General features: G+C 37.4%; 1 protein-coding gene across 11 annotated transcripts in view; it reads left to right on the forward strand.

Moving 5' to 3' along the window:
* TTC3 (tetratricopeptide repeat domain 3) overlaps positions 1 to 13,908 on the forward strand; it is a 141,077-nt gene that overhangs the window by 6,458 nt on the left and 120,711 nt on the right. For 5 of the 11 annotated variants that reach the window (XM_067739463.1, XM_067739468.1, XM_067739470.1 and 2 more), the window contains 9 exons: positions 4,960 to 5,114; positions 5,862 to 5,904; positions 6,228 to 6,378; positions 6,849 to 6,936; positions 8,178 to 8,231; positions 9,343 to 9,463; positions 11,490 to 11,575; positions 12,632 to 12,726; positions 13,843 to 13,905. The exons of 2 other annotated variants lie outside the window; for them this stretch is intronic. In XM_067739463.1, the coding sequence (XP_067595564.1) occupies positions 4,960 to 5,114; positions 5,862 to 5,904; positions 6,228 to 6,378; positions 6,849 to 6,936; positions 8,178 to 8,231; positions 9,343 to 9,463; positions 11,490 to 11,575; positions 12,632 to 12,726; positions 13,843 to 13,905 (856 nt within the window). Of the gene's footprint in view, positions 1 to 2,039; positions 2,349 to 4,959; positions 5,115 to 5,861; positions 5,905 to 6,227; positions 6,379 to 6,848; positions 6,937 to 8,177; positions 8,232 to 9,342; positions 9,464 to 11,489; positions 11,576 to 12,631; positions 12,727 to 13,842; positions 13,906 to 13,908 lie in introns of those variants that run through there. 4 more of the 11 variants (XM_067739469.1, XM_067739462.1, XM_067739466.1 and 1 more) reach the window with 4 other exon arrangements.

Here is a 13,908-nt window from a genome sequence, read left to right on the forward strand (position 1 = left end):
TATTAGACTGTTTCCAGATCACTTTTCATCTTTCACATTTTTCATTTCCTTGTATCTTTGCCAGCACTTAAATTGCTGGGTAATTTCATCAGGCATATGTTCTTGTTCGTCAGTTTTCTCTTCACCTGTGCCTGATCATCTGTTTGACCCATGTGTTTTATTTTCCTTTACTTTCAACAATTATATTTCTAGTTTCTTAAAGTATCACTCGGTTCTTTTTTAGCTGTACCCAGTCATTTTTTTTAGTCTCATGTTGCTTGCTCATTTTTTTGAATCTGTATTCTGTAGCCTGGCAGTCCCAATGTTTGATGTCCTCAGGGGTCTAAATTTATTGCTTGTTTTTTCTGTTGCCTTTCTTATGGTGGATTGTTACCTCCTGTGCTTAGAGATTTTCAGTGATGAACTCTTGATTGATTGATCTTTCTCTGTGGGGATTTTGAGAGTCTGATTTGGGGGTACTTTCCTTCTGATAGGATTTGTGTTAGCTTTGGCTGGGAGCTTTACGTGGGACCAGCCTTTCAGTTTTCTCACTTTGCTTCTGGCCCATGATCCCACTATTGCTCTTGGCATTATGATTTATCATTGTTGACTGTCAGGTTTAGTTTCTAGCTAGAGGTTTGTTGCTTTGGGGGGGAAAGGGTGGTTTTAAATGTTGGCTATTTCTATGAGCTCAGCAAAATTTTAAAAATCTAGCATCCACTTTGTTTTGCAGTCATGGAGTGCCCCATTAGTTCATCATCATTGATGGGCTCAGAAGTCCTTTACATTAGTATTTAATTTTTGTAGTATATTCATTTTAGTATGTGTTAGGAAAAAAAATTCTCTCCTACCAAACTTAAGATTTCTTGGTGGTAACAAACTTTCCATTAAAACAAGTTTACGTCTAAGTTAAAATTTGAGTTAGTCTAAATAAAAATATTAAATAGGTAACAGTACAGTTGACAAGTGGGTTTGGCAAAGTTTTCTACTTTGGGGTATGCAAATTAAAAATTTGGGAAGCACTGAGATACGGAATCAAGATGAGTAGGGCACAGTGTGTCCTCTGGACATAGTGAACCTACAGAGAGAAACCTGTAATGACCAAACAGTATAAAAATTGCTGTCAAAAAGATATGAGCAGGGTGCTCGGGGCTTACAGAGAAGCGGTGCAAAAATAAACTTGGTGGTAGTGAGAAGTTCAGGAAATGCTTCCTGGAATCGAGTGTTAAGGATTGGTAGGCATTGTGGTTGCAGAATAAGGTTTGTTTAGAAGTGCCAGGCAGCTGAGTATGACTGGCTTCTACGTTGCATGTCATGGAGTGACTAGAGAAATGCAGGAACAGGATCACAAAAGGCCTTCTGTGCTATAGTAAGGAGTTTGGACTTTATCCTGAAGATGATGAGAAGCTTCTCAATTATTTTAAGCAGTGAAGTGTTATGATCGGAGTTTTAGGGGATGCCAAGATTGAAGGCAAGTCAGCAGTTAGGAGACTGCTTGTTTAAGTAGTTCAGAGGAGAAAAGGTGGAGCTGCAACCAAGGCATTGGCAGTGGGCACGAAGAGGTGTATGTGTGCTAATTTTGGACTCCTTAGAGGAGTCGAAAGGACAGGACTTCATGGTCAGGTTGGTTAGGAATGTTGAAGGAGACTGGGGGAGTGTAGACTGACCTCCAGATTTCTGGTTTGGGTAACCAGGTGGCATGTAGAGCAATTAACTGGTAACATACAGAAAGAGGAAAGAACTTGGTTTCATTTGTTCTTGAGGAAAAAGATAAGTTTGTTTTTGAACTTACTGAATCTGAGAGGCTTGCGGGACATCTTGGTTAAGACCCAGTAGCAGTCGATAGGGAGGGTCTAGAAGTCATGAGGTGCAACCCAGCCTGGAGAGATTTGAGAGTCTTCAGCATTTGGACATGTCAGCTGTGGTTTGCTACAGTGAGTATGAAGTAATTTAAAGTAGTACACAGATAAAAAAAATAGGAATTTAACGTGTCTGAAAAACGTAAGCTGTATTTCAAACCTATAATATCATGGATATTATCACTTAGACCAAGTGAGCCCCAAAAGAAGAGAATATTAAGTAAAACACATGGGATCTGTGGAAATGGCAAAAATTGTGGTGAAGCTATGCAAATGATGGAAGTTCAGAAAGTGCTGTTTTAAGGCATGGGTATGGTGGATAAGGTCACCCAAGGAGAGAGTAAGCGTGAGAAGAAAAGAGAGTTGACATTTGGGTGGCGGGGAATGGAGAAGAAGAGCCATGGAGACTGAGGAAGAGCAGCCAGAAGAATAGGAGGAGAACCAGGAGAAGATGGTCTTTGGAGTCCAAATGAAGAGTTCTGAGAAGGAGGAAGTGGTCAACAGCGTCAAGTAAGTCTTAAGCTGAAAAGTGCTCTTTGGAATTAGCAATTAAGGGAGACCATTTAGTTAGAGGCATCCAAATAGCGGATTAAAAAAACATTCATCTAATATGTTAATGATAGCTGATATTTGTAACGTTTCCTATACACTGTGTGCTATTAAAAGCACTTTAAATGTGTTAATGGATTAATCAGATAGGTAGGATTGCTGTCCTCATTTGATTAAGTGAGGAAACTGAAGCCTACAGAGGTTAAGTAACTTGTCCAAGATCACACACTCAGGAAATAGAGCCAGGATTCAAGCCCAGGCAGTCTGGTTCCAGAGTCTATGCTCTTAACCACTATGCCGCATCGCCTCTCTGGTTAAAACAAAACAGAAAATAAAAATAACACCAATGTCGTAATTACGGTGCAGTTGGTGTAGGGCCTGGTATCAGTGAGATATGCCAGGCTGTGACTGACCAGCATGGTGTCACAGTGGCTCAGTCTGCCAGGTATGAGCATGTTAATTGTATTGTAACTGATGCCATGATGGTGATGTGTGGGCTGTGACAGACCGTTCTTGGCTCTTTCTGTATTTATATACAAAAAACATTTGCAAGACAAATGAGTTTAAAAGTGTATATATTTCCCAGAATAGCATATGTCCCATATTATGTGCCATACTTCGGGTGCTAAAATGTCTTCATATTTTTTCCAGTCATCGTTTACTTTTGGAGTTAAATTCTCTAAACTCTGGAAGTATTGTTCATCCAGGACAGGTCAGGTTCCGGACATTGTAGATATCCAGTCTACTGGAAAAGGTCGCCAACGGCTTTATTGAAGCAGCTTCCCTTAAATGGTGGAAGTGGAAACCCTATATTAGGAAAGTGAAAATAAACGAGAATGGAGGATTTGAATGGCAGAAAAGGAAGAATTCTTGATGAGGTTGAAGAATGTGGTAGGAGATAGGGGAGACGTAAGTCGTAATGATTCCTGGGTGTGGTTGGAGAGGAGCTAATCAGAGTTAAAGATTTAAAAACTGGTTTAGACCTGGGCAGTGGTCCAAGGTGTGGCCTTGTGAAGGAAGAGCCTAGGTGAGGTGGGCCGCAGATTTCATTTTAGTTGAGAAGGTGGTTGCACTGCAAGGCTAGAGTCCTGAAGGGTTGTCCACATGGACGTTGGTGTGGCTGGAATGATGATTGGAGGAAAGAGGCGAACACTGTGAACTAGGTGCCTGTGTTCTTAAACATGACAACAGCCAGGAGGCAGCTAGACGGCAGTGACAACGAAACGTAGATCCAGTGAAATACAGTGTTTGAGAGGAAACTGTGGAATCAGAAGACCTAGGTTTGAATCCTGCCTAGCTTGGTGACCTTGAGCAGATTACTTAGTTTTGCTATGCATGTTTTCCATCTGTACAGTGACTGTGATAATAATTGGGCCTGCAAAGAATTGCTGTGAGGATCAGTGAGATGGTACGTGTAAAACGCCTGGTACAACATAGGACAAATGGTACCGGCAGTTTGCTAGGAAGGTGGTCATTGGTCTTCACTTCTGATATTGTGAGGTTGTTGGACAGCAAATTGGGCATAAGAGGAAGGATTACTTAAGGAAACAGATGTGTTTTCCAAGGACTCATGGTGGTCTTGCTTGGGAAAAAAGAAACTTGGTTTATCATAACAGTAGTGGGATAATAGTGATGAAGTGAACAGGTATAAAAAACGGTGTTAATGGTGGTGCTGGTGATGATAGGAAAAGAAAGCCACTACTTGGGCAAGAGTTACAAGTAATAAAATGCTGCATTTTCCAGTGATATTTAGGTTTCGTAGCTATTCACTGATAGCTATACATTTTTGTTATTGAACTTTCTTCAGGGGACTTACACTTCAGTCTGAAACTCTAGCCCTAATTCCCCGTCCCCCCACTGAAGTACTTGTTTTAAGAGCATGGTCGCTGATAATGTAAGGGGCGTTGCCGTGCTGCTGTAGCTGTTGTGAGAGCGTTAGGAGCAGCGATTGCTGGGAGGATGGCAGGTCTGGATGCGGCTGTGAGGGGTTAGGAGGCTACGTACTCTCCCTGTACCACTTCAGCTCTGCCCCTTTGCCCGAGACAGACACACACACTGAGGCATGGATAGGAGAATATGAACAGCTGAGAGGAAACCGTTTTCTCAGTGCAGTCAGGGTTTAGTTCCAGCCAGGAGGTTGAGAATGTGGCAGAGTTTCTGTATGATGAAACAGCATATTTCACAGAGGCAGTAAAAGCAGTTGGGGTAAAAGGGCAGCAGTGGAAGGATGTCTTTTGTTCATTCATCTAGGCACATACAAAGATGAATAAGATGCCCTTACTTATCTTCCATCTAAAGGAGACATGTAAACAGTTAAATTCAGGGTAGAGATGGTGATTCTTTGAACCTGACAAAAGGAAGAAATAGATTAAACTGATACTCAAGGAGAGTCAAGGGGAAAGACTAGCAAATGAGGTTGAGAATCTTCCAGAGCTCAGTGTTCTCATTGGAGTTATTTCCTTGGGGCATAAGTTCCAGGTATTTTTCAGATATACTATAGAAGCTAGGAAAACTGCTTGTCATATCATCTCAAATGATTTGATTATGGATTTGGGTTTTGTTGTGTCCTTAGGAGGGTGCACCATGGACGATTTTGCCCTGGGAAATGTCACTGTAGCAGATTATGCCTTGTTAGAAGAGTGCCCTTATGTAGATGATTGTGTCTTTGCCTCCGAATTTATGTCCAATGATTATGTTCGTGTGACTCAACTTTACTGTGACGGGGTGGTAAGTAGATTTCTTAACTTTTTTTTTTTTTAACACCGCGTGGCATGCGGGATCTTAGTTTTCTGACCAGGGGATCACACCCATGCCCTCTGCAGTGGAAGTGCAGTCTTAACTACTGGACTGCCAGGGAAGTCCCCTTCACTTTTTGTTTTTAACATTGTGTATTCTTAAAGGTTTATTTTTTTAAAAAATTGAGGTATAATTGACATATGACATTAGTTTCAAATGTACAACATAAGGATTCAATATATGTATATATCATGAGATCAGCACAATAAGTTTAGTTAACGTCCATCACCATACATAGTTATACATTTTTTTTTCCTTCTTAGGAGAACCTTTACGATTTACTTCTTGAAGGTTTTGTGGTATAGAGCTGTCTGAGTAAAGATATTTTTGTGCTACACACAAAGAGATTTGATAGGGAGATATGTATGGCTTTTGAAGAGGTCATTTCAGACGGAGAAGTAAACAGTGCCTCAACAAGGAGAATGTGCAGTGCTGGTGAAAGCTTGTTTTCTGACTGGAGCTGAGACTAAAGGCTCTCAGGGAAAGCCATAGAAACAGACTTGGGGAAACACTGAAAAAGGCCAAAAGACTCATTGGTTGAAGATGTTGTATTCAAAGTGTAAAAGTAAACGTACTTTAAGTTTTTAGTTTAGTATTGATAACCCTTACATTAAAAATCAAGAACTGTTACTTTTGCATTTACCAGATACAAGTCAAAAGAATTTTTTTCTTTTTCAGGGTAGACAGTATAAAGATTATACCCAAAGTGAGGGAAACTTAGGTGAGTACTTTGGTATTTTAATTTTAATTTGTTGAAACAGCTATCAAGGGAGGTTCATGCATTCACATCAACATAACAGACTTACACATCTTTACAAAGTTTATTCTTTATTATCCTTTTTAACTAGAAATTAAAAAACCTTTCCTTGTTAAAATGGAGTTTTAGCTAACACTTAGATATTCTTAACATCTGACAGGTTAAAATATTTCATCCATTCATTTCTTACCTTTCCATATCCATTTTTGTCTTTTCCCTTGACAGTGTTGATTCATTCCAAAATGAGGCACAAAATATTAATTTAAAACTTTTTCTTTTTAATTAAGAGTTTGATATCTGCACTATGTGGTGTAGTAAACCTATTTCTATCCTGCAAGATTACTGTGATGCCATTAAAATACACGTCTTCTGGCCACTTCTGTTTCAACGTCCACACAGTTCTGTAATATCACGGTTGCATCCCTGTGTGGAGGCGAAGTAAGTTACTGCTTGTTAACCCATTTTGTATGAACAGTGGTGAGTGTGTTGCCCAGTACTGAGGAATGCCAAGTGCAACGGGAGGCTTATGTCTCATTCTTGTATACTGTTCAACTCTACTTTTGTTTAATAGAGTGGAAAAGTTAATACTTGGGATTTGGATATAAAAGAATAATCGTGGTAACATTATAATGAATGAAACTCTGAAGAGCGTTAGATGGTAGATTTGAAGCTGAATAAGGAAAAATTAATATGCTTGTTTATAAATACCAGTATTATAGTACAGAAGAAAGAAAAAAGTGTAGTATTTTGTCTACCTAATAAACAACTTATTATTACCTAGAGTGAAGTAAGAGAACTTAATTTTATTCAAATAGTTTAAATTGAGGTATAACATATAGTTAAGTGTAAGATTCAATGAATTTTATATATGAGACCCTAATCTTTTAAAAAATAAATTTGTCTTTAAGCAGTTCTCATGCTTCTGAGATAAGTTTGAAGAAATTACAACATCTTGAGTTGATGGAAGATATTGTGGATTTGGCAAAGAAAGCTGCGGTAAGTGATAGAATGTGTTCCCCTCCCGCATTTCAAGGATATAGATATTTATATGGTATTAGGCCCATGTTACTAATTTATTTATATGGTATTAGGCCCATGTTACTAATTTATGACTAATGGGTAATGGTTAACCTGAGCTTATTCTGCTATCCATGAGTTTGTGCTGTGTGTTTGGGAGATCAGGTAGATGGCTTTTTTCGTGGTTCTGACATGACATGATGAGAACCAGGCGTGCTCCTTGCTGTTAACAAATAGACATTAGAATTTGTCACAGATGGAAGTGTGCACCTAGTTCACAGAAACCTTTGCCGCAGATTCTGAAAGTGATGGGTCCTATCTTGTAACGTAAAATCATGCCACTGTTAGCACCACCACAAATATTTTTTCTTTGGGGTAAACTTTATCATGTCAGGTTTGAGGAGGTATCCCTATACTACACTGAGGGTTTTTTTTCCCCTTGAAAGCTGTTTAATAATTTTTCTCATTTCAGTTGGTTATGGAGCCAAGTGTTTTTCTTGGTAATTCTGATTGCAAACTTAAATTTATAAAGGGCATTCTGATATTTATTTCCTGCAGATTAATCCTTTGCAGCAACTTATATCAGCCAGTGTAATTTTTAAAAAATTTTATTTATTTATTTTTGGCTGCTTTGGGTCTTCGTTGCTGTGCGCGGGCTTTCTCTGGTTGTGGAGAGCGGGGGCTACTCTTCGTTGCGGTGCGTGGGGCTTCTCATTGCAGTGGTTTCTCTTGTTGCGGAGCACGGGCTCAGTGGTTGTGGCGCACAGGCTTCAGCAGTTATGGCTCGCGGGCTCCAGAGCGCAGGCTCAGCAGTTGTGGTGCACAGACTCAGCAGCTCCGCGGCATCCTCCCTGACCAGGGTTTGAACCTGTGTCCCCTGCATTGGCAGGTGGACTCCCAACCACTGCGCCACCAGGGAAGCCCAGCCAATGTAATTTTATAAAAAAGTTTAGGTGTAATGAACCATACATCTGAAAGTTTAAAATCCGTACATATAAAAGTTAAACTAAATCATTTTATTATTAGAACCCTGTGTAAGACGATTTCTGACTTGTTTTAGGGTCCTTAAGAGGTAAATTGGGCATGAAAGTGCCGTAGAAAGTGGACTGCTACGTACATAGAGTAGTATTCCTAAAATGTAGAATTTTTTTTCCCACTAGAAAATTAAAGTATGATTGGCCGAATAAGGAAGAAAATGTTTTGTCTTTTCTGTTTTGCAGAATGATTCATTCTTTATTGGAGGCTTATTGAGAATTGGTTATAAAATAGAAAATGTAAGTGTTAACATGGGAATACGATACAACCACTTTGAATAAGTGGCAGTTTTCTCACTTCTCATTGCCGCCTGTATCAATACTAGGCCCACCGAGTCAACATTTTATAGGTAGCATTTAGTAGTACTGATTTCTATATTTTGCCTAAGCAATCTCCTTGTTTGGGGGGTTTGCATTATTATCATTTTCCCCCATATATGTAGTGTAATTTTGAGCCTCTTTTACAAGTTGATTGCTTTTTCTCTTTTAGATTATTTACCTGGCATATGTTCTCTCACAAATGAAGTTATTAGGCCCCTGGTATGAACATATTTTGATACACAATTACTAGATGATCTCCAGATACATTGTAGGATCTTAGCTCCCCGACCAGGGATTGAACCCGGGCCCTCAGCAGTAAGAGCGCAGAGTCCTAACCACTGGACTGCCAGGAAATTCCCAATAAACCAATTTTTAATGCTACTGGTGACATAAACATGTACATGTTTCCCTTAAACCTGACACCAGCGTTGATGACTTCATTATTTAATTTCTGAAATCTTTTCCGACACGAGAAGTATGAATTACACTTCTGTGAACTCTCGACCCTTCATGAAGGTCATTGCACTGAGTGCTCGTTTGCCCAACCATGCCCTCCTCTTGTTGCCTATATGCTTATTCTTCTCTTTGCCACAGACCATTTAAAGTACATAGTCCCTTTCGTGAACCTTAATAGATACCGTTAATCTTAAGGTAAGGATGGAAGTCCCAGTTTAGATGAAATCTGAGACCCCTATTCACCTTGTGTTACTGTACTCTCCTGCTACCTAGGGCAGCCTCTGGCCAGGTTGTAGACCTCAACTTCCAGGTCTTTAATCATTGCAGCAGCATCCTGGGCTCTGAGGGTGGCCTGAGGTTACCTGAAGATATAACATATGTGAGTCTGTGGTCTCTGTTAACTTGTGTGTTGGGGTCTAGCTATTCTAGGCTTCATGCTATAGTAATGAAAACATGAGGTTGTACAAGTTTTGTAATAAGAGTCTGAAATACTATATAAGATAAATTTATAATGCCACATGTAAACTTATAATTAATACACAGATCACATTTTTCATCCCTCTTTTTGAAACAGAAAATCTTGGCAATGGAAGAAGCTTTGAATTGGGTGAAATACACAGGCGATGTAACAATTTTACCTAGGTTAGGAGCAGTTGACAATTGTTGGCCTATGTTAAGTATTTTCTTTACTGAATGTAAGTATAAATGCTTTAAATTGTTACTTGACTCAGTTTTATAAAGGTATTATTTTGGAAAATAGAATGTGTAGCTGTGATTTCTTATCTTAGGATTTTAAAAAACGCTTTTCTCTTATGAGTAAAAGCCTGAATAAGAGAACTTTAACCCTGTAGTTAATTTTATTCTGTATTTCCTGTCTTGATGATATCTGTGATGTTAATACCTTTTAAACATCCTAGCAAATGTATGCCATAAATTATTAATATATAAAACCCAAAGAGACCACATTGGGGCTTATGTATTCTCATTCATAAGAGAAGTAACTGAGATAAGATTATAATTTTCATTTCGCTGATGAATTTGTTATTCTTATATATGATGAAGCTGCCTTATATATTTTTTACCTTGTGAAATATTTTTCTCTAAAATATTTGAGTGTTAGTAGTGTTTTTATAGGGATCTTGAAACAGGAAGTATTTGGCTCTTTAGTTGATAATGACTGATAATTTGCCATTTCCATTTGCCATTTTGAGTAGAGGGCACATTTTATACTCTTGACCTGAGTGTTAGAGAGAAATTAATCTTAAATATGAAGACAGGTTTTTCTTTTTTTTTTTAAAATAAATTTATTTACTTATTTTTGGCTGCGTTGGGTTAGTTGTGGGGAGAGGGGCTACTCTTTGTTGTGGTGTGCAGGCTTCTCATTATGGTGGCTTCTCTTGTTGCAGAGCATGGGCTCTCGGCATGCGGGCTTCCGTAGTTGTGGCACATGGGCTCAGTAGTTGTGGCGCATGGGCTTAGTTGCTCCGTAGCATGTGGGATCTTCTTGGACCAGGGCTCGAACCTGTGTCCCGTGCATTGGCAGGTGGATTCTTAAGCACTGTGCCACCAGGAAAGCCCCAAGACAGGTTTTCCTGATGTTTATTGGACGGTGGGCTGTGTTACGTTGATAGAGGTTGTTCTCTTCGTTGTTTTGGAAGCCTTTAATTATAGCCTAGATTTTATGGTGGAAGTAAAGGACCAGTATCATGTACTGGACACCCATTTGGGCTCGTTTCTAACTCTTTCTCTGTTCTCTCTTTTTATAATAGTTCTGCCAGGTTGATGCTGTGATCCTATTTTAGAAATGAGCAAACTTTGAAAGGTTAAGTGATATTTCTTTAGTCTATTAAGTAGTCGAACCTAGATGAGAAGTCAGGTCTCTCTGATCTCAAAGTTCGGGTTTTTGTTCTATAATCTTAATCTGTGCCTTTAGTATTAGTTTACTTTATTTGGTCACCTTCCAAAATTCTTTCTTCAGTCTTAAATTTTAGGTACTGCTTTTGCCTTGGAAGTGAATATGTTTGGCTAGAAGTGTAACTATAGTTTTGTTGCAATAAAATTATTATTTACCACTTAAAATCTTTTTTATAGAACAGCTTAAAATACAGAAAATGATGTCTGGTAAATTTTTAACATAAATTTTGGTTATTACCTACTGCATTTTAATTAGTTTATTAAATTTTTATGAGAATAATGTTTCAAAAAATGTCAAATTTTAACATTCATGAGAGTCAAAATGTTGAATTAAGACATTTTAAATTCTTCATTTTTTTTTATATTAAACACATTTTAGAAAGTAGTTTCTCAGGTTTTTGTTTTCAGAAATTTTAGTTAAACTTCGTGCCAGGTACACCATAGCTCAATAACATTTGTTGAATTGACTTGAGTAATTATGAGGCCTATTTGGAATGTGTTATGACAGAGCACTGTTAACTACAATTAGAACTAGAGTAGTAATAAACAAGATTTTTAAATGCTAGAAATAAAACAGATTAGATTCTTAGCACGCAATGAATCTAATGTTTTCTGAAACATTTTATCAGCTGTTTATTAAAAATATATTGTTGATACATGTAAAAGATTATAAGAAACATTATTTAGAAAGTATATCTTGAACTTTACAGACTCAACCTACGTAGCCTAAGAATTAGAACATTAACAATAGCAATTTGTTTTTTTTAAACAAATGTTCTCTCACTCTCTCCTAAAAATAAAATTTAGACAAGTATCACATTACTAAAGTTGTAACAGAAAACTGCAATTTGCTTGAAGAATTTAAAACTCAAAGTTGTGCGGAGTGTCTAGAGGTGAGAATAAATATTTACTTGTAAGTATATTTTAAGATTTGCTTGTTAGAACTTTTATTAACACTCAGAGGAAAGTTCAGTAAAACTGCTGTCAATACACAAGGAACTACTATAAAATTTGATAACACGTTTGAGGGAAATTTTTAATAAATTTTGATTGGAATATTTTTTTTGGAAGAGGAAGCCATCTTGATCAGAATTTTCTAATGTTATAGATTTTAAGAGTTAATTGAAAATCGAAATTTGATTTTTTTTAAATTAAAAGGCTTTTAATTAGTTGAGGGAATATGATTTTTCTTTGCCACCAGCTTTATTGACATGTAATTCACATGCCATGCAATTCACTCATAGGAAATATGATTTTAACTTAATTTTTAAAAAGGGATTTAGGAAAATATTTAATATTCTACTTAATTCTCTAGCTAAAGTCATTGATATAATCCAGTAAATAATAATTTGTTTATTTTGAAAATTTGAAGGTTTGAGTTGAAAAGTTTTAGTTATATCTGTAGCATCTTTGATTTCAGTTTTTGTTGTTGTTTTTTTTTGTTTTTATTTCATCCTTGCTGTAGGTCACATGATTTTTTGGGGGGGCAGTTAGTCTAATCAACAGTGCCTATATGTTATTGATTTATATATTATTTTTTAAGCACTCAGGTTTGTTGAATAACATCACATTTTCTAACCTAAAATTAAAATTCTACTTGGATCTTATTTCTTTTCTGCATATGCAGGCATGTCAAGGTCTGTTTAAAAGTGGGCCTGCAAATACGGTACACAAGGGGTAAATTGTTAGTGTTATTCATAATGTCATGGCTTTGTTTACTTTTTAATATCCCTTTATCAAAGTTAGCGTTGAGTCATTAGAGACAGACAGGTTTCTTTAAATGTATATTCTAAAATGTTGGGTATTGAATTCTCATTTTCTACCTAAGTAATCCCCCAGGTTACTTCTGATATCTGAGATAGAAACCCAGAACCATTTTTCTTAAATATTGGGGTTACTGATTCTCTTTGCATTTAATTGATGGGTCTTCTTTTACCTTGATTTCTCAGCAAGGAGAACTAATGAAAATGAAAGGAAATGAAGAGTTTTCCAAAGAAAGATTTGATATAGCTATTATCTATTACACCAGAGCCATTGAATGTAGGTAAGAGCAAAATAGAACAATGAGACCCTTTTTATGTGGCAGATCAAGTTAGAATGCTAGTCATTAGAAAGAAACACAAGATGAGGAATTGGAGAATATCATCAGTTTGCTATGCAGAATATATTTTCTCACCCGTAGGTATTAGAAGCATGAGATGACCTGAGTAGATGAACTTACTAATCAAGTTGTATAACTCAAGTGAATCAGACGAAATTGGGAATTTGCTTCTACCCTGCCCCACTTTGTTCCCAAGCTTTCCAGTACAGGGTCATCTGTTCTTTCTTGCTCTTGTTTTCCCTTCCACTAATTCCTTCCAAATTATTAACTGATAACAAAGGGTTAGTTACTAGTACTTAAGATGTCACCCATTCAGGGATTTGTGCTTTCTATGAGGGAATTTTTAAAGGGTAATAGTTGGAATTGTTGAGAGAATGCATGTGTTCTCTCTACCTCATCTTCTGTTTGCTCAGCTGCTAGAATTTTGTAGCATTCCTGCAAGTGTGCCTCACCTGGCTCTTACTGACATCTTAGCTGGCCCATCTAATACTGTAGCAGCCTTAGGAGGGTGCGCTGTAGACAGCTACTCTCTTTCCTGTCTTACCCATCTCCACGGGGAATGAGTGAATCCAGGTAGCACACCACATCTGAAAGCCTGCTGCTCTGTTCTTCTAGGAAGCGGTAGAGGAACAGTAAGATAAAACCAAAAAGGACAAAACTCGAAATGAAGCTATTTAAATTACGGTTGTAATTTACAGGCTTCCTTTATTTGAGTTCTTTGTGAAGGTGGTACAGTTCTGACTTACATAAGTATTCTGTTCTGTACAGTTATAGCATACTTGTAGTTTGCTAGTTTTTTAATATGTCTCATTTGATCCTTGCAGCAGCCCTATGAGCTAGGCAGAAAAAGTAGAACTTTTTAATCTTCATTTTGAATACAGGGAAGTTTAAGTTGGTTTGAACAAGTTGCTCAGGAAGTGAAGGAACAAGAGCTATATTCTTTGTGCTCTGCCACACAGATGTGAAGTTTTTGAAAATTATTTCATGCCTTACGATTTCTGTGTTATGTTTGTTTTGTATGTAATGTTCTTTACTGACGAAACATTATTTCTTTTAAAGACCTGAAAATCACCTTCTTTATGGTAACCGAGCTCTTTGTTTTCTTCGCACTGGACAATTTAGGTA

The sequence above is a fragment of the Pseudorca crassidens genome, chromosome 5 (genome assembly GCF_039906515.1).
Source record: "Pseudorca crassidens isolate mPseCra1 chromosome 5, mPseCra1.hap1, whole genome shotgun sequence".
NCBI classification, from domain to species: domain Eukaryota; kingdom Metazoa; phylum Chordata; class Mammalia; order Artiodactyla; family Delphinidae; genus Pseudorca; species Pseudorca crassidens.